Raw genomic sequence first — 23233 nt, 5'->3', positions numbered from 1 at the left:
TGACATAAATTCTGAAGGTTTAGCCCACTGAATATATACACTTGCTGCTTTTGCTTTTTAATGATTATAACAGTGAATAAAGGACTACCCAGCTTTACAGGAACACTGGATCGAATCAGAGAAACTTTGCCGATGTTCAACCACCTGTGTCATCAGAGTGTGTATAGGTGAACAGTGCTTGGCTTCCCCCTGTGACGCCATCAGTGCCTGGTCCTCCCTCAGAGCTCTCAGCGCGTCAGCTGACAGAGGGCCCGAAGAACGTTCATCTAAAAACACTGGCATTACATACAGCTACACACAGCAGGTTGACTGTAGGCAAAGTTTACCTTTATTTTTATTGTCTGCTGTCTTACTCACCAGATGATGTGGTTTCACTTTTGCACTGTGCTCTGTATGTTCAGCTGTAGCTTCCAACTTTATCTTTTCAAGCTGTTTTTGCTGCAGAGTGAGTTTGACATCCTGGATTTATCCTTCAAACAAATACTGTAAACCCCTTCGTCTGCTTCTCATATTTCTTCAGGGAGTGCCATTAGTTGCAGTGTGAGCTCCATGCTCACTCTGACACTTGGGTGCCTGCATCATCATTTCCAAATGTCTCAGTTACTTTCAGACCAGACAAAAACCCTGGAGATTCCAAACTAAAACAGGAGCAGCAGTGTTTCTTTAAAGGTCACCATTTTGGGGGTTTCAAAACACTGGCGTAGTGTGGACGCAAGGCCTAAACGTAACAATAGTTGTGTGTTTTAGACATATTAGTGTGGATGTAGCCTAAGTGTGTGAGTGCGTGTGGAGATACAGAGAGAGGACAGACATTGACCTGGTATGTCTGCTGATACACTCTCCGTCTGGCATAATAAAGACCATGTGGAGTCAGACAAACTGTGACCGCTGTGCTCTGTGAAGGATAAAAATCCATTATGCACATAAGGGCATATACATAATAATATACAATCCCACACACTAACACAAACATGCATGTGGAGAGTGAGAAAAGAGCATGTGGAGAGTGAGAAAAGAGAGACAGAGTGAGCAAGATGCAGAGGGACAGAGAGAGGAAGAGACATGCCTCAAAACCCTGCTCATTTATAATGCATATGCCCAGCTTGGGCTTTGAGCAACAAATCCAGTTCCCTTCCTCCTAGCCCTCCTCTCACTCCTCCCTCAGCAGTGGAGGGGGAAACCCATAGGCTACTCTGCCTCTTACAGGCAGGGACATGCTGGAGGACAAGCTTTCATTATTGCAGGGTTTTAAAATCAGTTCCTATGGACCAAACTGTGTTGCTAATATCAGAGCCTGAATGTAAGGCTATATGATATGGAAAACCATTTATTAAGGTTAAAGGTTAAAGTTTTCTTATTAACATTTCCACATACACAGTATTTAGAAACGAAATGTCAGTTTTGCGTACCAAAGTGCTTACACTAATACACACAGTACAGCAGTTGCTACATAGTACAAACAAAGAATAAAACCATAACATTACCTCTTCATGTTTTTGGCTGTCAGCACAATGAGACATGGAAGTATAATAACATGGATATGAATATTGTGTGCTATAAAACAAAATTACAAGAATTTTAGGAATATGGAACAGATAAATAGTGCAGTAGAATAAAGAGTGTATAGTACACATAAGAAGTATGCTGCACAACCAAATAATAAAAACAGGGTGTGTATGTGTGTGTGTGTGTGTGTGCGAGCGCGTGCGTGTGAGTGTGCCTGTGCGTGTCAGCCTGTTCTCCTTCTGAATACTGCCACTTCATCAGAGATTTCAGCGCAAGATACCGACACTAAAAGACACTTTTTGCAGTGGTATGAAACATCGTGGGTCTTGCCTAAACCTTACCAGCCCTTGCCTTTGCAGCCTAATCCTAACCATGTGTTTAAGTTGATGTCCAGCGTTGGTTGCGGCATTTCAGAAAAGCAGACACAAATGGATACCTAGAGGTGATATGCAGACGCGGGAGTACACTGCAGAGCTGCAAAATGAGACGACTTGGGATAAGAACGTGTTGTTGAACTTTGTTCATTGCAGGAGCAGGAGAGGTGTAGTCCAGAGGGGTATTCCATCAAGGTGGATTAAAAGACCGTATAGCAGCCTACCTTCACTTTTCCTCTGTGTTTTAGACATTTTTCTCAGAATGTGAAATAGCATAAATGTATGTGTTTGATTTAGTTACAAGAATGTGATAATACCAAAGTTTTAAAAAATCAGGTCTCACCACTTTTACTGTCTTAGAGAATCAATTGATTATTTGAAATCTGCCAACCTATTTTAGTTAGTCCCCATTTTATGCATCATCACCTTCGTTTTAGAGTTTTTAGACTGTAGGTGACGCCCATTTCCCATTCCACCTAGTGATGGACTGAGTAGATTGTTATTTGCAGTTTATTTTGCTATTTTATGTTCCAAAATGCAAATGTCACTTTTCGTTAGTGTTCATAATGTGTCTGTTCAGAATATGGTGGTTTATGCTGGTTATTGTAATCTTTTTATTACTTTCTAAGTTTACTTTATGTTGGCAGAGAAGGTTCAGCACTATAATTATTGAGTTATAGTATGGGCAAGGGCATGCCTGTAATGTGAATCTTGGTGCCATCTCAATTTTTTTCTTTTTTACAGAAAATTCAGTGTCTTTATGCCCTACACAGTCATTTTAAACACATCTGAAATTATCTAGCCTACTGATACTGTAATAGAGCCATAGTTTGTTCATTTTCATCAAATACAAATGAGAAATAAGTAGGCTTGTATAATTTCTGCATTTATTCATTCATTCATTATCCGTAACTGCTTGTCCTTGCAAGGGTTGCAGGGGGGCTGGAGCCTATCCCAGCTGTCATTGGGAGCGAGGCAGGGTACATCCTGGACAAGTCGCCAGACTATCGCAGGGCCGACACATATAGACAGAGAACCTTTCATGCTCACAGTCACACCTACCGCTAATTTAGAGTCACCAATCAACCTGAGCTGCATGTCTTTGGAATGTGGGAGGAAGCCGGAGAACCTGGAGAGAACCCACGCAGGCACGGGGAGAACACGTCTGCATTTAGTTCGTCAGAATTTCTCCCCATGCCCTATTAAGTATAAACTGCTTTATATTCTTTATAAAGGACAATCAGCAAAGTTTATTCAGCCGATGAAAGACGGCGCTCCAGTTTTTCCCTCTTTCTGACTCATTTGATCGTCTATTCGTATATACATTCTTCTGGGCTTCTTATGGACTCTGTCTGTGGGCACAAAGTGAGGCTCTGCAGCCTGTCTTGAGTCAGCCTTGATTAGATGAGGCTAGACTGAGTTGGTGGAACGACTTGAGGCTTAATTTGAAGATGGTGCTAGTTTGAGCTGGGCGTTTTCAGGTGAGCTTGGCTTTCTTAAGCTACGTTGATGTAATATCCCCCAGGTGAGATGTGTCGATGGTCCTCCTGTGTGTTGCAGCCAAAAGTGTCACTTTGTCGGGGCTTTTAGCGTAAGAGTGAAGCGCCAAAAGGCACCTTTTGTGTGCAGCATGTGTGTTTGCTGATGTCACAGCGCTGGTTGCCATGTGCTGTTGTTGCTTAAACATAACCATGTACAGCATCTTCCTACCATGGGCATTTGTTGACATCATGGTAGCAGCATACTGGAACATAAATAGCAGATGGAGAACTTTCCACGCAGAAGTCTCCTGACAGAGCTGCAATATGTGATGACTTGGGACGAGAACATGTTGGTCTGAAACTGTAATATCCTTTGATTCACCAAAACTTGGCCAAATCCTGAACAGTGCTATTCAGCTAGAGGGCTCTTTTTCTATTTGCCGATCTGACAGAGCAGGGGACTCAGGGACAGAAGGAGAGGAGGAGTGTGCTTTACATTGAATAAGGTGTTGGGTGTCAGTGGGAATGTAAGATGCTGCCCCAGCTATATTTTACGAAAGAGAACCCCAGGAATGAGTACTAAAACCCCAAAATAAGTTGACATTTCGGCACCTCCCATTCCCTCGTCTCAAAGTCAATGGGTTTTTTCGGTGGGTCTGTTGTTATCAAGTAGCTAAATGAATCTACAGAATGTCATCAAGCCAACTGCGCCGGACATGGTTTTACAGCCTTGTTGTGGTGGCTTTGTGACCATGGTGTAGACTGTTTATGGCTAACATTAGCTTTTTACTTCTGACGATTATAATTAGGGATTACTAGCAATAATTAAGGTGGGCCCAATTTCAGTGTTATAAATATGGATAAAATGTTGGTTTATGATGCAATGCCCTGAGTTGTTTTGTTTTTTTGCACTGTTTGCACTGACAATGTTACCATGTTAAGCCTACAACTCTGACCCAACTTAATCCAACTGGTCCTTCCCAATACAAAACCAGAAATCCAAAGCTGTATTATTGTGTACTACACATATGGATGATTGGCACAGTCAGAGACAGAAAATAATTCTTCTGACAATTTGCATTTCAAAACTACTAAATCATGCCAGAGCTAGAGGCTTTACACTATAAACATATCCTGAACTAAAGAACGATCCTGTGCTGGGTTAGTAACTCTAGATCCCAAGATATCAGCATTTAATTTAGTGAACACCACTTTTCTTTACCAATAGAAATTATGGCCTAAACTACTACCAAGTTGTGACGAATCCAAATCCTTTAAAAAGCAAATACTAAGACAATGAGTTAATCTTGTATCACTGCATCATAAAAATCTTGGGCTTTCCCTGATACCATTTTGTGGGCTCTGGATCTGTAGCATGGGGTGGGGGGGTGGGTGACAGACACTGTGTGGACACCTTGCACCCCTGAGCTTCACTCTCAGGTGAAAGAGAGACATCGTGCAACATCGACATCGGCTGCTTGAGAGCTTTGTGACCCTTAAGAAGAAGAAGAATATCCAAATGCCCAAATTGAGTACCTACCCAATTAATGAATACTCGAATAGCCGAATATTTGGGTCCAGTCCTATAAAAATCCGGAATCACTGAAGTGCCTTCTGTGTTGGGATATACCATACTTTGCAGACAAAGCTGAATGTGTAGCAGCTGCCTGTTAAAAAAGTGTTCAAATACATAAGGCAATTGCTAGACTACTGAGTGGGGACAAGCAGGGAGCACAACATGAATAAAATATAGACATTCACTCTGCAAAGGCATGGCTTCTCCCTTCCCTGTTTCAGTGCTCTGTGTTTGTGTGTAGGTTTGTGTGTGTATGTGCATGTGTATGTGTCCAAATGGAGGACCATTAAATGCATGAGATGTAGGTCAAAGCGTGGAAGATGCCAGACATGCTCTGTACCTCTGCTATTAACACAGACTGGCACACCAGACATGTTCGTCTGCAGCCAAATGCTCAACCACAGAGCTTTTTCAAACAGAGAGAAGTCCTTGTCTCATTCTGTTTAAGTCTATCCAGCTAATGGCTCAAAGATCAAGCCTGCTATTCTCTTTTTACTCTTCATGTAACCACAGAGGAAGTAATGCACACATGACTATTCAGCCATTATCAGTTCTAGGAGGTTTCACTAATAAATTCAAATCACAACATTCATGAATTTACAGTACATTCATGGGAAAAAAATCACTAAATAATAGGCTTAAAGAGGGATCTCGTGTTATTCCTGTTTTTCTATTTGCAGGTGTTTTCTTCAGTTGCAGCACATTTGCCCCTGTTGGCTATTGTAAATAGGAAACCATTTTGGTTGCAGTCTAGAGCCCTGTAAAATCAGCCGGTCGCATACTTTCAGATACAGCAACCATACACATGACAAAATGTCATACTCTTTAAAAACATTTATGTTTTCAACTTTTTTCTACTTTTAATGTTTTAAAGTATAATACATTTCTTCTTTTAGCCTTTTGTGTTAGATTTAATTTTAACCGTTGACAGTATTACAGTTGAAGTCCCAGCTTTTCAAGAAAAGTAAGCTACTAGAGCTAGTTAATGCAGTTCAGCCTCCCTTCCTGCCAGATTTTTAGATTTTAAAGGCAGTTTCTTTTCTGTTTCTGCATTTTTCAGCAATGCTTTTGAACTGATTTCGCATTCACACGCTTCTTCTGTAGGAAATGCATTTTGTTGTTGCATGTTATTTCAGAAGTTACCTGGCCAACTGAGTAATCCTGCTTGGTACAATCCCCCCACCTATACTCTAGGTTCTGAAGACAGGTGTCTGATTAATAGACATTGTATACAAAACCAAAGCTGACATCCCTTGAATTTTCCAATAGATAGTACCAGTTGTATTTTATTTTGTCATTTTCAGTTTAACCTGTCAACAAATGGTCACATTTCCCAGTAGACTCAATTGATTTTTCTATGTAGCTTGAGTGAATTCTACCAGATTTATTTGTATGGGTAGCTTTGCTGCAGTTAAACTTCTTCCAGTGTGAAGTCATTTGTTGCTTTAAAAGCTGTGCCTTTAAAGTAGCTTCCCCAGCATTGCCCGCTTCCTAATATTATGGTTTATGGGGCCAGTTTCTGTGGGCCTGTGTTGGATGTTTCCATATTAAAGTTATCATTAGAGCTTGCTCTCTCCACATTTATTATCTTGCTGCAAAGCATGTGTTTAAACGTCAGTGTTTCCAACTGGACCAAATGACATGAGGCTGCACTTCAGCACAGGGAAGAAGGTGGGGGAGGGGAGGAACAAGCACAGAGCTGCTTTATTATGACCCTAAGGAGACTATTCTAAGTGGCTTTTGACACATCCAGCAGAATGCAGTTTAAATTAAGGCCATGTTTAGATTTAGAGAGAATGGTCCTATTAAAAATGGAAAAGTCTTTCCTTTGCAAACATTTTTTCAAAAAAATCTGTGTTCATATGATAGCACTGCAGGATCCTCTGTGGTATGCATGCCAGGCCAGTAGTTGGCAGTGTAACTAACGACACACCATAGAAGAACACCACAAGGCCTCGCCAAGTGTGGTCATGACGTCAGCATTCTCACAGGATCTTCGCATTGACAGTTTACACTGTAACAGAAGGGGAGGCATTTTCAAAAGATTACACTCTGGAACGCGGTTTCTAAAGTTTGCATTTTCGAGCCCCTAACTTGCTGTTGTCGTGTGAACGAAAGGCCAAACCGCAACAAAAGTTTAATGTTTCATGCAAGAACCGTTGCCATGGAAACTGCCCTAATGTGCACTAATGACCCAGATGTATATTTCAACTGCTATGATTTGCCTATACCTTTGTAATTCTGGTGTCAGAGCTGGCACTTTACTCTTATATACAGTATATTATTACAGGATCAACCAAAATGGATTTGAAGGGTACTGGCAGGACTTCAGTATTGAGGCCAGTTTTGTTCAGTGTCCTTGTAAGGGATCCAGGACACTCCACAAAATCACCACGACACAGCAGCTCTCTTTGGATTTTCTTTCACTGAATGAGTCTGTAATTATACAAGGTTTCAGGGACCACATCACTTCACACCCTCTTCTCAGAATACTGTGAGTGATACATAAAATAAGACTGTAAAATGTTAAAACCAGAAAAGTGCCCTCAGCAGATCTGATCGGATCACAGCCACTCTGAACAATTCTTAATTCCAGCAGACATGCCGCAGCATGATTCAGAATTATGAGGATGTTTACATTTTTTATAAGTAAAATACAGCAACAAATCTTTGATCCATGTTGTTCAGAACTGGACTTTTAACAGTAAAAACTGTCTGTAGGATAGCACAACAAAGAAGGGAATATCAATAAACACAATTAAAACAAAGAAAGAAACATAGCCTGCTTACTTACTGATGGTAGAAGCTCAAATATTAAGGAAAAATCTCTGAATCAACAAAAACTACAAGTCAACAAACCGGAGTTGGGAAAACGCTTCCTTCTGAAGCACTTCTCTGTGGTATGACCCCATGCAGTGGATAGAGCAAACCAAGTTACAGCTGGACCGTGGTGAAGCTGAGCTAAGGGAAACTGTCGTTCCTGACTCTCTTACAGTAAAGGCCATGGCAGGAATAACAAAATGGTGACTTAGTCATCTCATATCATGCATAACTTTAGCTGATCATAACATATCTGGTATGGAGTTAATCTGCAGATGCTCCGGTTCATAGTGAGACCAAACGTTTTTATGGATATCAATTTCTTAGCCATGCTGCCTTCAGCAGACGGTAAGGCTTGTTTTTAGCAGAGCCAATTTCTGGAAAACTTTTGGCCTCTACCAGCTGGTTAAGAGGAGTGAGGAGTCAGCAGTCACAGTGGTAAAAAACAGTCAATATAACAGTAATCTTTCAATAATTATGAATCACGCCAACCGAGAGCTCCGTGAGCATCTAGGAAATAATGTGCACACAAAATATGTTGTGACTCTAAACTAGTGGCAGCACTTCAAAAGAAAGTAAGGACCAAGGCTATGCTAACTCCTGCGGTCACTTTTAAACAGCTGAGAGAACAGAACTGCACACTAACCACAATGAAGTTTATCAGCAGAATACTTTGTCAACATACCTGTGTCCTTCAGCTGCTGAAAACAATCTCTTATGCACGTACCATAGTGCAACAAATGGTTCACCAAGAAAAACATCCAGCGTATTAACAAGAATAAAATATTGCCCCTTTGGTTTGTGCTGAACATAACCACAATGTTTAAATTCATTCAGTGATCATGAAATATTGAATAAACTTATAGAAGTATCAGAAATCCATACCCCTCTTACCACTGGCAGACAGAATTTTCCCTTTTGAGATAATACCAAGTCACCTAGAGCACAGAGGGTTCAAGTTAGCTGGAATACAAGAGCACAGCATTACATATGTTGATAAAAATAATTTTGGGGGCTTTTTTGAAGACAGGACAGCTTAGTGTGAAAGTGGAAGAGAGAGGGAATGACATGCAGCAAAGGGGGCTAAAATCAAACCTACCCTTGCATTCCATCTTTTTATTGCTTGAGTTTCATGCTTTTTGAGCATGCTTTGCTTAAGGCCCTTTCAACTCTATTTACACCTTCATAGGACAAAAATATGAGCTCCTGGATACCAGAAAGACTACGCCGCTGTCAGCTGACTGCTGGATTCTTGCAATAAGTTTAGAAATGTTTCTTTGTGACACATGAAAATTTAACTTTCTTTGATTACAGAACAAAACAAGAAACTCATCCTCTTCAGATGTGATCAAGGTCAGTCAATGATGCATCATTGTCCGTACACCAGACCTGAGGGCTGGACTATGGAGCAAACAAAGCTCCAAAAAAGCTAAAGCTCCAGTCAGAGATAACGGGCACCACCACAGTGGTTATCAATTGTCTTTGTTAACCGAGTTTTCTTCATCAGGCCCTGTGCACACTCTCATTAAAGGAGGCGTTTGGTGTTTGTTGTGACTCTGCTAAAACACAAAAGGTACAACTTTCGTGCCACGTAGAATGGATAGCTATGAAGAATATAAAAAAAATTACAGATTTATTTATTATTTTATCACTATTTTTATTTTAGCACTGTCAGTGCCTACCATTCATTTCTAAGGTGACAGTTGCACATTCTGCAGCTCCTACACTTAAGACCTGATGCAGCAGATTTAAACATTCTTCTTCAGGACTGCATTTACCTAAAGTGACACTGTGCCATAGTGAAAGAAACTTATGATATTACTGTAATTAATATTATTATATTATAATATATAATATTGAAACAATGCAGTTGAAATTTAACTTTTTGCACATCCCTCTTTTTTTTTACACTACACACATGTATTATCAGAGGGGTATCAAACTTGGTGCAGACTCATTTGGATCGACGACTGAGTGCTGCTTAGGAGGAGACACAGGGTAATTGGTGGCATGACGCGTCATTGTGTCTTGCTAGTAAGGGAGCTGAAATGAGCGTATTTACCCAGGTGTTGTGTTTCCATTAATGCCAATCGGAGCTAGAGGTGATATAAACCCATGTCTGCCGTCATTTGACCCAGGTGTGAATGCTGATCATACACGTTATTAAAAAGCCAAGTGTTAGCAGTTTTTTTTTGTGCAGTGAGAATGAGGCTTCAGTGGTTCAGTGAGAGTAGCAACAAATTTACACATACAATAAAAATGTTCTCACTCAGATTTTCGCCATAAACTGAATGCATGTAAATTCCCCTGGAAAGAAAACCCCACAACTGCATACATTTTGTGCCAGTGTAATTGCACATGTAACATGTCAGATGTAGTGTTTCAACAAGTTTGCATATGTAACAGCTGAGAATCTGTATGACTTATAGAAGATATCATTAGAAAAAGGCAACAGCTGTATTCAGTCTCTTATCTCTGATCTAGGATCTAGGTAGAATAAAGGAAGGCCACTTTCATGACTTTAAAAACTCTTGACTTTAGGCTCAACATACCTCACTGCAGCCCTCTAATTTTGTCTGTCTATGTTCAGCACTGGTGTGTGAATGTTGGTGTGCTGACTTAATTAAAAATTACCAAAAATCAGGGCCAAAAATCACAGAGACCAATTGGTAGTTCTACTCTGGAATACTATCCTACCTCTGTGAACTGACCTTCTGGGCACAGGCCTTGGGGCCCTAACTGTCGGGGGCCTCCCTGGCTTTCACCTGCAAAAAGTCACTTGAAGAGACACATACCGACCAGGAGGAGACTCAAAATGACAACAAAGAAACACAGAACAACTACAAAAGGGATGTAAAAGATGCAAAGAACCATAAAGAGACTCAAGACAACTACACAGAGATGCACAACAATCCCAGTTAGACACAAACAGGGACAAAGAGTCCCTCCAGGATGTCAAGATCACAACAATTAACATAAATTCAGCCAATCCTCGTGAATTTGAATTTTGCACCACCTTGCAATGTTGGCCAATCACAGCATCTTTAATTCAAAATCTCATTCCATCGTGTAACTGTGCACAGCGTATTGATACACTCAGTGTCCCCTCTCTCTATTTATCATGAGACTACTTCTCTGAGACCATAGCTCATTCACACACACACACACACACACACACACACACACACACACACACACACACAGTGACAAGGCTAACTGTTAGCATCAAACAGCTAACATTGTCCATGTTGTTATGAGATTAAGGGCTCAGTGTGGGATGTAACCGCTGCGGCGGGACATAGGCCCATGTGGCAAAATGTGACGAGCAGTGATGACATCACATTGTGTTGTCATGCTAACCACATAGAGAGAGCAGGAGGAGAGCAGGAAGAGGGCTGCAGAAGAGCAGGAGGAGAGCAGGAGGAGAGTGGTTTGTGGAGACGGTCCTTCTGCTCTGCCTACAACAATCATCTGTTGATGCACCCAAGGGCCCATCGTCTCAAAATCAACCCCTGCCTGCCACAGGTTTGATGTGCCAGTTATTGTGAAATTAGAACAAAAACAATTAATCCACAATAATCAACTTTTTTTGATCATATTTCAACCAGAAATGCACAACATTCCCTACAGCCAGCTTCTGAACTGTGAGGATTTGCTGCTCATTTCTCTCATTATTATTATAATGATGGACATTTTTCAGTATCTATAATAGATTCATGGAAAAGAAATTCCTGGCACATTTTTAGTTTTTAATTGTACTGAAGAGGTGCAAATTCATCAGTTTCATGTTCCTTTAACCCTTGGAACCTGGATTGACATCACTTTTCTTATGCTGTATTCAGATGCCTTTAACAAGTATTTAAACCTTTGAACCCTGAGCACATTAATCTAATTTCTTTCAAAATCATGAAAAAAGGGGAAAAAAAGGAAAGAAATGTCACCAAGAAATAAGAAGATTTAGAAGATTTTTTTTAAGTTAGGAACTTAAAATGACCATTGTTTTTTCAGCATAATTACCATTTTGTAATATGATTTCATTTTTCTTTTACTGTCCCATATTTTTATTTTTTATTTATTTTATTTGTTTAGGGTTGTTTTTCTTTCTTGAGATAAATCAAGCCAATGTTTTAAAGGGTTAAAGCAAATGTTTCATTCCAAAACTCAAACCCAATCACTAAATCACATCTGAAGAGCTAGATTCTGCTCTTTGCAGCAGGCTGTGTAAGAATAGGTCACACAGCAGTGCTAATTAGTGATAAGGCAGGCCAAGTCCCCCTCTGTCTGACCGGCACAGCCTCTACTCAATAATTAGGCCACGGTGATAATCCTGCCGCCTCCGAGCTCCTGTTAGGAAGCAGAGAGGGGTCAAATGGTCAGAAAACTATTAGAGTTTAGCAGCCGTCAGCAGCCTGCCTGCTCACCTCTGTCTGCTCTCAGGATCAGCAGCAGCAAACACAACAGGTCAGGAAGAACACGGGAAGCAGACACCTCGTCAATTTACCAGTTTTTATTGGACTTATATAGAAATACTTAAAAAAAACATGAAGTAGCACCATTACTTAAGATTTACTTTTTATCATGTATAACTTTAAATGTCAGAAAAATAAAACTCTTGATACATTTTCAAATCTTGTCTCAGCAAATATAATATTAGTATTTGACCATGAGGATAAAGGCCCTGTATCATAAAATAAAATATACTTTGTTCTTAAACTTTGCTCAATAAAGTAGATTTACCCTCAAGTAACATCACCTACATATACATAAACAAGTGGTAAACAAATGTATTAAAATAGAAATACTAAAACTATAGTGGTGCAACAGAAGCCTGTAATTCCCACTGGAATCTAATTCATACAAATTTTAGAAAGCATAAATGTTTTCTTTGTGTTCAACTTACTAAGTTTTGTACATTTCAATGTTTCATATTAATATAGAATAAAATAGGCTTTATATTACTGAATAAAAAATATGCTGGGTGAAGCAGATGTAAAAGACATTTTTTGCTGAACCTATAAAAACTCCATCCCAACAGAATACTGTCAAATGCAATACACATTTTGTGGACTTTCGTGATATTAAAATAATACAGTGATCAATGCCATAAGGCCATACTAAAAAATACACAAAATATCAACCCAGCTACAAAAAGTTCACTGAACTTAAATTAAAATATCTGTAAACATCTTTGCAATAAGAAATATAATATTTCAAGTCAAAAACGAATAAAATACTTCAATCTGTATTAATGTCATTTAAAACTCTCAACTTGTGGAAATTGATTCTATACATATATATGTAGGATATGTTGTTGCTGTCCCTCCTGTGGCTCCTGACCTTGAGCTGCAGTATCTGGATCAGTCTGTTTGGCTGAAGCCCTCCGTGTTTCCCAGCCATGGCCTCCCCTCTCACTACATTCGATCGGCAAAACTGGAGGGCTGAGCCAGCTAACAGTCTACAGTCTGACCCACGTACCTCCGTGCTGTACCACTGTGCCTCTTCACTTCATAAATATAGGGTACAATTTACTAGAACTATTGATTACTATGCTGTAATATTGAAACATGCACTTAGATGCTGAAAATATTCCCCAAGCTACAGTATTTATTAAAAACTATGACGGAGCCCAAAGTGGGTGTCTGTCCCTTCTTCTGGATACTGCAGCCTCTTCCATACATATGTATATATCTATGTACACTTTCCAAACAGGTGATTGGCTGATCCCATTAAAGCAGTATGAGGAGTCTGTTTGTTGCTATGGTAGTCAGAGAGTTCCACTTGTTATGAAAATATACGTATAGCCTGAGTGACGCCAGTGTGGCAGACAGGACATTTGGGTTCGCTCCTCTCACAAATTCGATTGGCACATTCCATACAGAAGAGGTTGTGCCCACAGGGGACCAGGGCCGCGATGACCTCACTCTCAAAGCACACCGAGCAGTCACGGCTGCCTTTTCGGCTGGTGCCCGAGGAGGTGGAGGAGGAGGAAGAGGATGATGATGACGAGGCGGAGGAGTCGCATGAAACTCCCGGGAGGTGAGCGCCCTGCAGAGAGGCGATGGAGCTGGAATACCCGGGGAAACTGAGCGCGCCTCCTCCTGGGTCACTGCGCACCCTGCGGGCTAACGGGTGCTCACTGGAGCCTCCGGTGTGGCTGTGGAGGGGGGGCGACAGTCTGGGCTGTGCGTTACAACCGTTAACCCTTCTCTGACTCACCACCATCCCGTTAGCGTTAGTGGAGGTGTTGGTGGGGAATATGGCTGAGGTGGAGGTGGGGGAGCTGCCTCCAGTGGAGGAGGGGGTCATGCGACTATCGTACTGGGACCAAAGGAGGCCCGGGGGGGTTGGCGTGGGGTCAAACCCTGACGATGAGTCAAAAGTCAGATCAGTGCAGTCAGGCGAGATCAACTCACTTCCATAAACAAAGCCGTTGCCGTTGGTGTTGATGTTGATGTTGTTGTTATTGTTGTTGCCGTTGTTGTTGGTAGCGTAGCTGAGTGTGGGGCTGGGGGGGCTGTAGTCTGCCATGCAGGAGCCGTTATTACCAAAGTAGGAATCTGTGGAGGCGCTGCCCAAGGAGGAGGAGGAGTTGTTGCGGTAGTTGGAGAAGGGTTTCCGCACTGAGGTGGGGGTCATCCCGGCGTTGGGCTTGGACCAAAGGGTGGCGTGCCCATGCAGGTCAAAACCAACATCAGTCCCATTGGCATGGAAGTCATTTTCATCCTGAAGCTCAATAAGGCCTCCCGTCCGCATGGCGATGTGGGCTTCGATCTCTTCACGGGCTCTGTCCACATTCTCTGGCATCCCTGTCACCTCAAACACGGGCTCTTTGTCCCGGCTAGGTGTCACGATGTAGGTGTGGGTCTGCTGCTGGATGCGCTTGATGGTAGCACCCTTTGGGCCAACAACCAGCCCCACCACACGGTAAGGCACCCGCACCTGGATGGTGGTCTGTCCAGGCAGGTTAGGCGGTCCGGGGACCGGGGTGCCGCTGCCATTCAGACTAGTGTTTTTGTTCCTAGAGGCTCGGATCATAGAGAAGTGCTCAGCAGCAGAGATGATCTCTCTCCTCGCCATCGCCACGTCCTCCCTCCTGCCCGTCACCACAAACACAGGCTCCTCGCCTCGCACCGGGGTCTTGATGTAGGTGTTGGTCTTGGCTCGCAGCGCTTTGATCTTGCAACCTGGGGCATGAGAAAAAATAGACTAAAGTGAGGCAGGTTCCACAATAACAACAGCTCCCATTATGTCATGTGTCCAACCATCACTTCTGGACTATACAAAGAGCTGCTGGATGTTTATTCTGGTTTCTAAGTGGCTGCAGAAATCGGGTGAAAGCTCCTTTTTGGAGTAGAGCAAATTCAAACCACATGCTGCACCACCACAAACATACAGAGGGACAAAAATAACTCACAAAAGAAAACTCACTTCTGGATCTGTGATCATGCCTGTTCTCTTAGTCAGATTCTACAGCAGCTGCTGTTCAAATCTTGAGCCTTATTTTAAACTAACAGCATTATGGGAAGAGGATGCAACTGATTAATCACTTCATAATGTGGACACACACACACACACACATCTCTTTATGATCAGAATGGGACCGGCTGAGGAAACAGCTTTAGAAGAATGACATAATTAGCAGAGCAGAGCTAGCTGAGTGGTGGTGTTGGGGAGTGAAGAGGATGGTAAACCTGCCTAGAGTCAATCTACACGGCCGATTTAAATTGTTGACATCAAATCATCAAGTGTTGACATAAAGAGTCCTCACATAAAACTACACCATTTCTGCAGTAGAAAGATCCAAATACTTCTGAAATTGCTGCTACATGACCAGAGAAAACAGAGGAAAAGGCTGCTTTAGCCCATTTAAACGGCAATTTAAGACACGTTTCTGAAAACATTTGAGGTAAGAAATGTGACGCTCAGAATCTTTGTTTATATTTGATCAGTGCTGCTCAGTTTTACCGTTTGATTTCTGTTTTTTTAGTCTCTGTTTTCACTGTGCAGGAAGCGGTATGGTGCCCACTTCCTGTTCACAAACTCTTGCATTATGGCAAAAATGGGCGTTAAATTACCTATCTGAGGAGATTTAGGTGAGATATAGGCAGTGCAGTAACATGATTGTTTATATTCGATCAGCATTGCCTAGTTTTACTGGTTGATTGGATTTCAGTCTGAGTTAGAGAGAGGAGTGGGTGTGTCTCTTGATAAGCTGTATACTTTTTGAGTCCATGGTGGCAGCAGCAGTGGGTTCATAATACGAAAATACAGAAGTACAGTCTGTACTTGGAGCAGCAGCCCCAAGAGCCAGTGAAACACCACCAAATGACAGACACTGGTTAAATGGAGGGAAGTTTACCACAGTTCATTTACACATACTACTCACATTGATACAAAGCTGGTTGAAATTCAGCTTAGTGTCCCTTTACATTGTTGACATAATTTCATAAAGTGTTGCTATCAACTCGATGTAGGTTAAATAAAGAGAAGCTCCCTGCTTTCAAATAATCCCCCATGTCTGAGGGATTGTTGGTCATGGTTAATCCACTGCTTCATTCCCCATTTCTAACCTGACTAGAGAGGGGGTGGGGGTGTAAATAGATGTTCTTCACTATGTCCCGCTGTAGTGACTGTGAAGTGGAAGGTGGGAGTATGTGCTTCCTTTGTTTTCATGGGAGCAGCAGCAGCAGCAGCAGCAGTGTTGCAGGGAGGGGGGAAGATTTCGCATATGTAACCGAGCAGCAGCACCGCCCTGCAGCCTCCAGCTGACTGTGGAGGCTCAGTGTGAGCAGCTCTGGGCGGCTGCGGCCTGAGCCACTGGAAGATCGTGACCGTTGTCCTAATTTGATCCTGTACAGCTCATTATCATAATCACTAGATAACTCCGACAATTCGTTTAAAAAGCTGGTTATTAACAAACGAAGACAAACACAGAACCGGTCAACTCACCGGCCGCTGCTGCACCTCACCCAGACGCTATGGAAGGTCTGTAATCTCATGTAAAAGCAGGGAGTTCCCTTACCTCTAAAAACCAAAATCCATTCGAATTTCTAAAATGTTATGTCTTTCTGTGCTCAGCCATTTTTTTTTTTTTTTACTTACGAACAACTATGATGTTATCCAGTCGCAGAGATGTTTGTGGTCTCTCGATCAATTCGGCATAAACAGAAACATCCAAATAGGCTCCTGTTTCACTACAATGCCAACTTACTGAATTGGAACATGCTGCCTGCTGCCGCCTACAACGGTGTATTTATAGAGGGACAGTGTGTGACTAAGTGGCTGGCCTCTGACAAAAGTTACCGTTTTGTTGAAATGTTAGCAGCCGGGTGGATTGCAGGTATGCCGAACTCACGACTGATACCTACACACGGACACTGCATATTAAAAAGCAGGTGACGAGCTTATGCAGTAAAGCAAATATGTGTAGAGATAACGCATGATCCCGGTGTGTGTGTGTGTGTGTGTGTGTGTGTGTGTGTGTGTGTGTGTGTTGGCATTCTGGTCTTCCCACACAGGACGGTGGCTCAAACCTCGAGTGTTTGGGTGCATGGTCGCGTGCTGCTCAGCTGCAAAACCTGACAAATAGCCTCCAAAGCCTATCATTGTAGAAAGAGAGGAACACACACCCTGTCTGCCCACAATCTCAGCCACGTGCTCCGAGCTGGGAACCGGGACGCATTCGGTCATGTTGACGCTCTTTTTCCGGGGCTCCTGGTTGTCGTACAGGGGGTTCTCGTCATTGTCCAAGCCGAGCAGGGAGAGCTGGTCCAGGGCGATCTGCAGGGCTCTCTGCTCGTCCAGAGCGTCTGCCGGGACGCTGCTGTCCGCGAACAGCGAGCTGGGCATCCTCGCGACGGTGCGGCGGAGACAGCGGGACACAAGGCGAGAGGAAGGAAAGGAGGTGAAGACGGACTGCTGGGAGGGGGGGCAAAGACAGGACAGGGGTGGCGGGGACGGGCACCGGACCCGGTCAAAGATAACTGGTCAGTGCAACTATATCAGTGCGGCTGAGGGGTGGGGTGATGGGGTAGGTGGGGGGAGAAAAAAACAGTGCAAGGAGCTGTAGAAAAAACATCCACCCCTTCTGTCGTCCCGGTTCACACTGGCGGTCCCGGTCCGAGCTGCACACGGCGGAGAAAAGCGCGTTTATTCCAGAGCCGGCGGTGGACGGTGAGAATATTCCTCCCTGACAAAGGGCCCCTCCCCGGCTGGCCCTCAGCTCCTCTGGTGCTTCTGTCTGACTCGGAGTCCTTGCAGAGCCAGACACAGAGATGTGCGAGTGACGTCACCGCCTGGGCAGGGACGATGCAGTGCTGCGAGATGATTTACATATCCGTGATCTGATTGGCTGGATAGGCGGTCAGTGGGCGGGGTTCAGTCTAAAGGGCCGCCCTCTTCTTTGTTCTCAGTCTCTGTCTTTGTCTCCCACGCCTTGTCTGTTTCTGTTTGCTCTAACCCAGACACTTATGTGAGATATTTTTTATGTATTATATTACAGTGGGTTATGTAGGCTACTGTCACATACAGTTACAAGTCACAACAGTGGACGCTAATATTAATCTGAAGGCAATAAATCTATAGACAAAATCTGTTTATGGACATACAGTCTGTAGATGTGGATCTGCAGGGTAGGATCCAGCCCCCTGTCTTTCAGAAACATCCCATATATTTTTTAAGAGTTTAAGAAACCTTGTCTGTCTTTACACAACATTTTGATCACTTAACCGTCACCTGAGAAAAAAACAAAACAACCTTTACTAATTCATAGTTACAGACAAGAAATATCACATGTAGGCCTTTACAGCTCAAAAAACACACATAATATTTTTTTATCAGCTTCATACTACGGATGCACGATAATGTCGGCACATCATCAGTAGCAACAGATAATGGCTTTAAAATGGAATATTAGAATCCACCAACATGCTGATTTCTGCTGATATTACAAACAGATTTTTTCTATTGATGAAGTCAACAGTATAAACCATCAATCCTAAGTGCAAGTATTTTTCTAATTTTGCATGATGAATGAATATTACATACAGTGAAAAGCATTGTATTTCATGTCTCTGTCTGCTGGTGGGTCATCATAATAAGAGTTTGCATAATGTATATGTTAATTCCACTTTAGAGTAGACTTAATCACTAAAATTAGGTGGGAAAGAAATGGATATATTGATATTGGTATTGGTTATCAGCCAGATGAGTTATTATATATCAGCATGTCAGATATCAGTGAAAAAAATCAAATATCGTTCATCATGAATTTCTTCATTTTCTGAGAATTGCATCGAAACATTATTGAACCAATGACATGTTTCAGAAGTCCGCTACAGAAAAAGACAAATCACTTTGGTTTTGGGTCACAGGGAAACATAGACTAGATGCTTACAATAGATGTCGCTTTGCTCTCTCTCTCAGCGATTGCTTGGGTTTGTGCAAGCTGAATTCAAGCTGCTGCAGCTTCCAACCAAAGGTCAGTCCCCAGAGCTGCAGCCCGGTCTCCTCCAGGAAAGCAGTCTAAAGCGGCGGGAGAGAGGCTGAGGGATGGTGGAGAGGCTATCAGCTAATTCTTATCTCAACTGCAAAGCAAAGGACGGGTTACTGAATTACTGTATAAAGCGTGTGCATGCTGGTGGTTGTCTGGTGGGAGGGGCATTTTCAAATTCTGACATTATTTATTATAATAAGTTATTTAATTATCTATTTATTTAGTTAGTTAGTTAGTTAGTTAGTTAGTTTGCCTTTGCCATATTTTGGCTTATCACAGCTTTAGGTATACCTTACATGACTGCAAAAATGCTTCTGCTACTTTAGCGAAATAAACCATATAAAATGCCTTGACAAACCTAAAAAAAGAGTTGATAATTGGGGAAAAAGAGATACATATCCACAACCTCAAGCTTACTTGTGTGTGGTAGTTGTATCGCATTAATTTAGTTTCACCAAAGTCATGTGGTGATGTAATACAGAGGTTTTTTGACACAGTGACAATAGTTTCACTTTATTTTAGTCTGGTAAAGGGTTTACTTTATGGTACAATGTTTCAGTCTTGATCACAGTACAATAGCTACAGGCCATCTGCAGGTGATTTCTGCCTTCTGCTTAATAGTGGCTGGTATTATGAAGCCTGAGCATTCAGAACATTGCAGGGTGATAGTTTGGGGGTGGGGATGTGTGTGTGTGTGTGTGTGTGTGTGTGTGGGGGGGGGGTTACAAAGGGATTTCAAGCCAATTCAAAACCATTGAGACCAAAAGTACTTTGCTTTGTCACCTCGCTTGAGGAGCACAATAACAATGCAAATGAGGAACCGCTCAGGAACTGAAGGAGGTCATGTGTTGGGAGCCTCTTGTTAATATCTGACATGTCAGCTCCCCCCTAGCTACCCTAAATCTATTCCGTTCTGTGCAGGCAAAGTGTTTCCCAGACTTTCTTAATCCTGGAATGCAAACATACGAACAAAAGACACACATTTGATCAGATTTTGACTGATTGAGATAATTTCTGTTATTAGAAATGAAATGGAGCAGAATGATTTCACCAACTGCCCTTTGTTTGGTTATTCCAAAAGAAATGTCTTGGAATTTGTGAGGAAACATTGTCTTATAAGCACACTGCCTGTTTCCGAGCCTTCCCACACTGCTAAGAATGACTTGTGACCCCTTTTGTGGGCTCAACCCCTGGCTGGGAACTACTGATACAAAAAACAATTATTTTGTGATATTTAGTCCCTTCACATGAACATGTAGGCCATCTTCCAACACATAATAGAAATAATGTCTATTGGAAGATTACAAAGATTTTTATTTTTGTTCTTGATATTTTACCCAAACTCAATGTTTCACAACTGGTCCAGCCACAGGATCCAGATTTCTCTTAAGTCTTTAATTCAAGGCCCACACATAAGATAAATGACCACATATTCAATTTCATTCCACAAAATGTAAGCAACAAGTGGGCTTAAAACACAATTAAATAAAACTTATTGCAAGAAGTGTAATAATTACTTGAAACTTAGTAAATCAATAGCACTGAAACCAAAAAGTACATATTATTGCTTCAAGATCAGTAATAAAAATGCTGCAAAGCACAGTGTATTAATAGGCGAACGTGTACCAAGAACAGTGATAAAGTAGTTGCTGTGCTGGGAAAAACAGTCTCTCTCTACAGCAGGAAACTGATTTCTAAAATAAAAGTTCTGTGCCGAAAATTCACTGTACTTAAAATATATGTATATTTTTTTTACAAACTTGATATGTTCTTGACTCACTTGAGGTCCATTCAAAACGGACCCACGATCTACTTTTGGACTGCAACCCACCAGTTGGTCTATGCTATCTAAACACCAAGTCAGATATCTATCAAATGTGCAATCAGCTAAATATCAAAGATAATCAACCAAGTGAAGGTACGGCCAGGTTGTCCAAGTCAAATCTTTGCAGACCTCTGTCCTGAATCCTTGCCTCTGTACATTGTAGAGAGATGAACCAAAAGCAACCCATCTTGCAGCTGAGTTTATCTACAATTCCATCTATCAACTGGTTGTCTGTGTCCACAGTTGTAGTGTAAAATTCTTTTAAGCCTTGGGGGGGCAGACAAAATAAAATATTACTGTATTAAACCAAGAGCTTGGTGTTTTTTTAAGTGGCATTGCACATGTCCACAGAGTTTCCCACTACTCTTTCTAAAGTTCAGTCCCACTGATTGCAGCACCATCGCTGATATTTGTTGTTTGGTATTAGGCGTTAGCCAACCGCTTAGAGGCGATTACCCGTATGCCTTTTAATGAGAGGAAGAAAAGCTTAGTGTGCCCTAACCCAGAGAGCGACGGAGACAGACAGGGCTTAGTGATGGCTCTGCCAGACACTGTGCCGGAGCTGCAGACACAGACACTGGGTCACGGTAAGCAGCAGGTCACACAGTATCCTGTCTGCACCGTCACACCCTGACCTCATATACACACATGCATGCACACGCTATAGGCTTCCTGCAACATCTTTTATGCAGATCACTGTCCTGTGTTGTTAAGAGACCATATGCGGTTTGTTCAACTACAGTATTCACACAAAAAGTGCTGCACTCATTAACCCTTAAACACCTGGATAAATATCAGTTTTCTTGTGCTGTATTTAGATGCCTTTCAAGAGTATGTAAACCTTTGGACTCAGAGAAAAATTGGGTTTATATATTTAAAAAACAAGAAAGAAAAGGTAATGAGCAACTTTGCAATAAGTGTCCCTCAAATTGCAGTATTTTGAAGAGAAAATTGGGGAATATTTTCCAAAGAACTCTATTAATACAGATTAATTCTATTTTTAGGCTTTTTTATGGCAATTTTCCTTGTACTTTTTGGTAATTTCTTGCATACTTATAACTTACCGCTTAAGTTGCTCATGTCCTCTTACAATTTTTTTGAGAGAAATCAAGCAAACTTGCTTAGGCTTCAAAGGGTTAATATCTTGCTCAAAAACCTGAGCTTACCTCTGTTAGCTAATTGTTTCAGCTCTGCAGCCAGCAAACTCTTCTCATTTACTTTGTTTCCAGCAGCAGTTACAGATAAACCTACTGTATGCTACCTGCCCAGCACCACACAGACACACTGAGCTGCTATAGCTGTGAAGCATAGGCAGATAAGAGCCACATATTTTTCTCTGGAGTTGGCAAAGAATAATTACTAACCACTACTGATTTTTACTTTTTTACTAGTATTTTCAAAATGACTAGTAAGGAGTTCGAGGTAACAGTGAAAAATGTATTTAGCATTCTACCATTATATGTTACACTATGTAGGATTACATGGTTCACATGATTAGGGCTAAGGAAATGCATTTTTAGTCAAAGACACCCAGAAGAAATAATCAGTATCTGCTGGGACACCATTTCCCTCTTACAGTGTGGCACATCTCCATCACGTAGAGTTGATCAGGTTGTTGACTGTCGGACCACTCCTATTCAATGGCCGTGTGAAGTTGTTGGATGACTAATTCTTTTGCTATCTGTGAATAAAAATGCATTTCTTTAGCCCTTTTCATGTGAAATCCTAATAAATGTCCTTTTTTTCAAGATCAAGCATCCCATTTTAGAGTGTTCTTTTATTGTGACCATACCAAGACACACCGGCGTAGGAATGATGCTCTTTAATCAGCATCTTGACATGCCACATGTGTCATGTAGGTGGATTATCTTGGAAAAACAGAAGTGCTTACCAATACAGATTTTAACAAATCCATGACCAGAATTTGAAAGAAATGTACCTATTGAAAGTTTTAGATCTTTAACGTAAACTGTTCAAACATGGAAGCAAAGACAAAAGCGTTGTGTTTAAATTTTTGTTTATTGCACATATTTTATACTGAAGACAAAATAAAATAATTTCCCCTGTATTTTTATCAGAGTAGAAAACCCCCAGGCACAATCCTACCACAGGACAAGGTGCCACATCATAAAAAGTCAGATTTCCATGTATTTTTTC

At 41.7% G+C, this 23233-nt stretch overlaps 1 protein-coding gene across 1 annotated transcript; it reads right to left on the bottom strand.

Annotated features, from left to right (window-relative positions):
* Positions 1 to 12249: 12249 nt before the first annotated feature.
* Positions 12250 to 18038, bottom strand: mex3b (mex-3 RNA binding family member B). The gene is made up of 2 exons (XM_042486812.2): positions 17387 to 18038; positions 12250 to 14941 (listed from the first exon to the last, which is right to left on the bottom strand). Exons 1-2 carry the CDS (start codon positions 17604 to 17606, stop codon positions 13539 to 13541), a joined length of 1623 nt encoding a protein of 540 aa, XP_042342746.1. The 5' UTR covers positions 17607 to 18038; the 3' UTR covers positions 12250 to 13538.
* Between the last annotated feature and the right edge of the window lie 5195 nt (positions 18039 to 23233).

The sequence above is a fragment of the Plectropomus leopardus genome, chromosome 1 (genome assembly GCF_026936395.1).
Source record: "Plectropomus leopardus strain MGB_pleo_1.0 chromosome 1, ASM2693639v1, whole genome shotgun sequence".
NCBI classification, from domain to species: domain Eukaryota; kingdom Metazoa; phylum Chordata; class Actinopteri; order Perciformes; family Serranidae; genus Plectropomus; species Plectropomus leopardus.
This window is presented reverse-complemented; position numbering and strand designations above follow the sequence as displayed.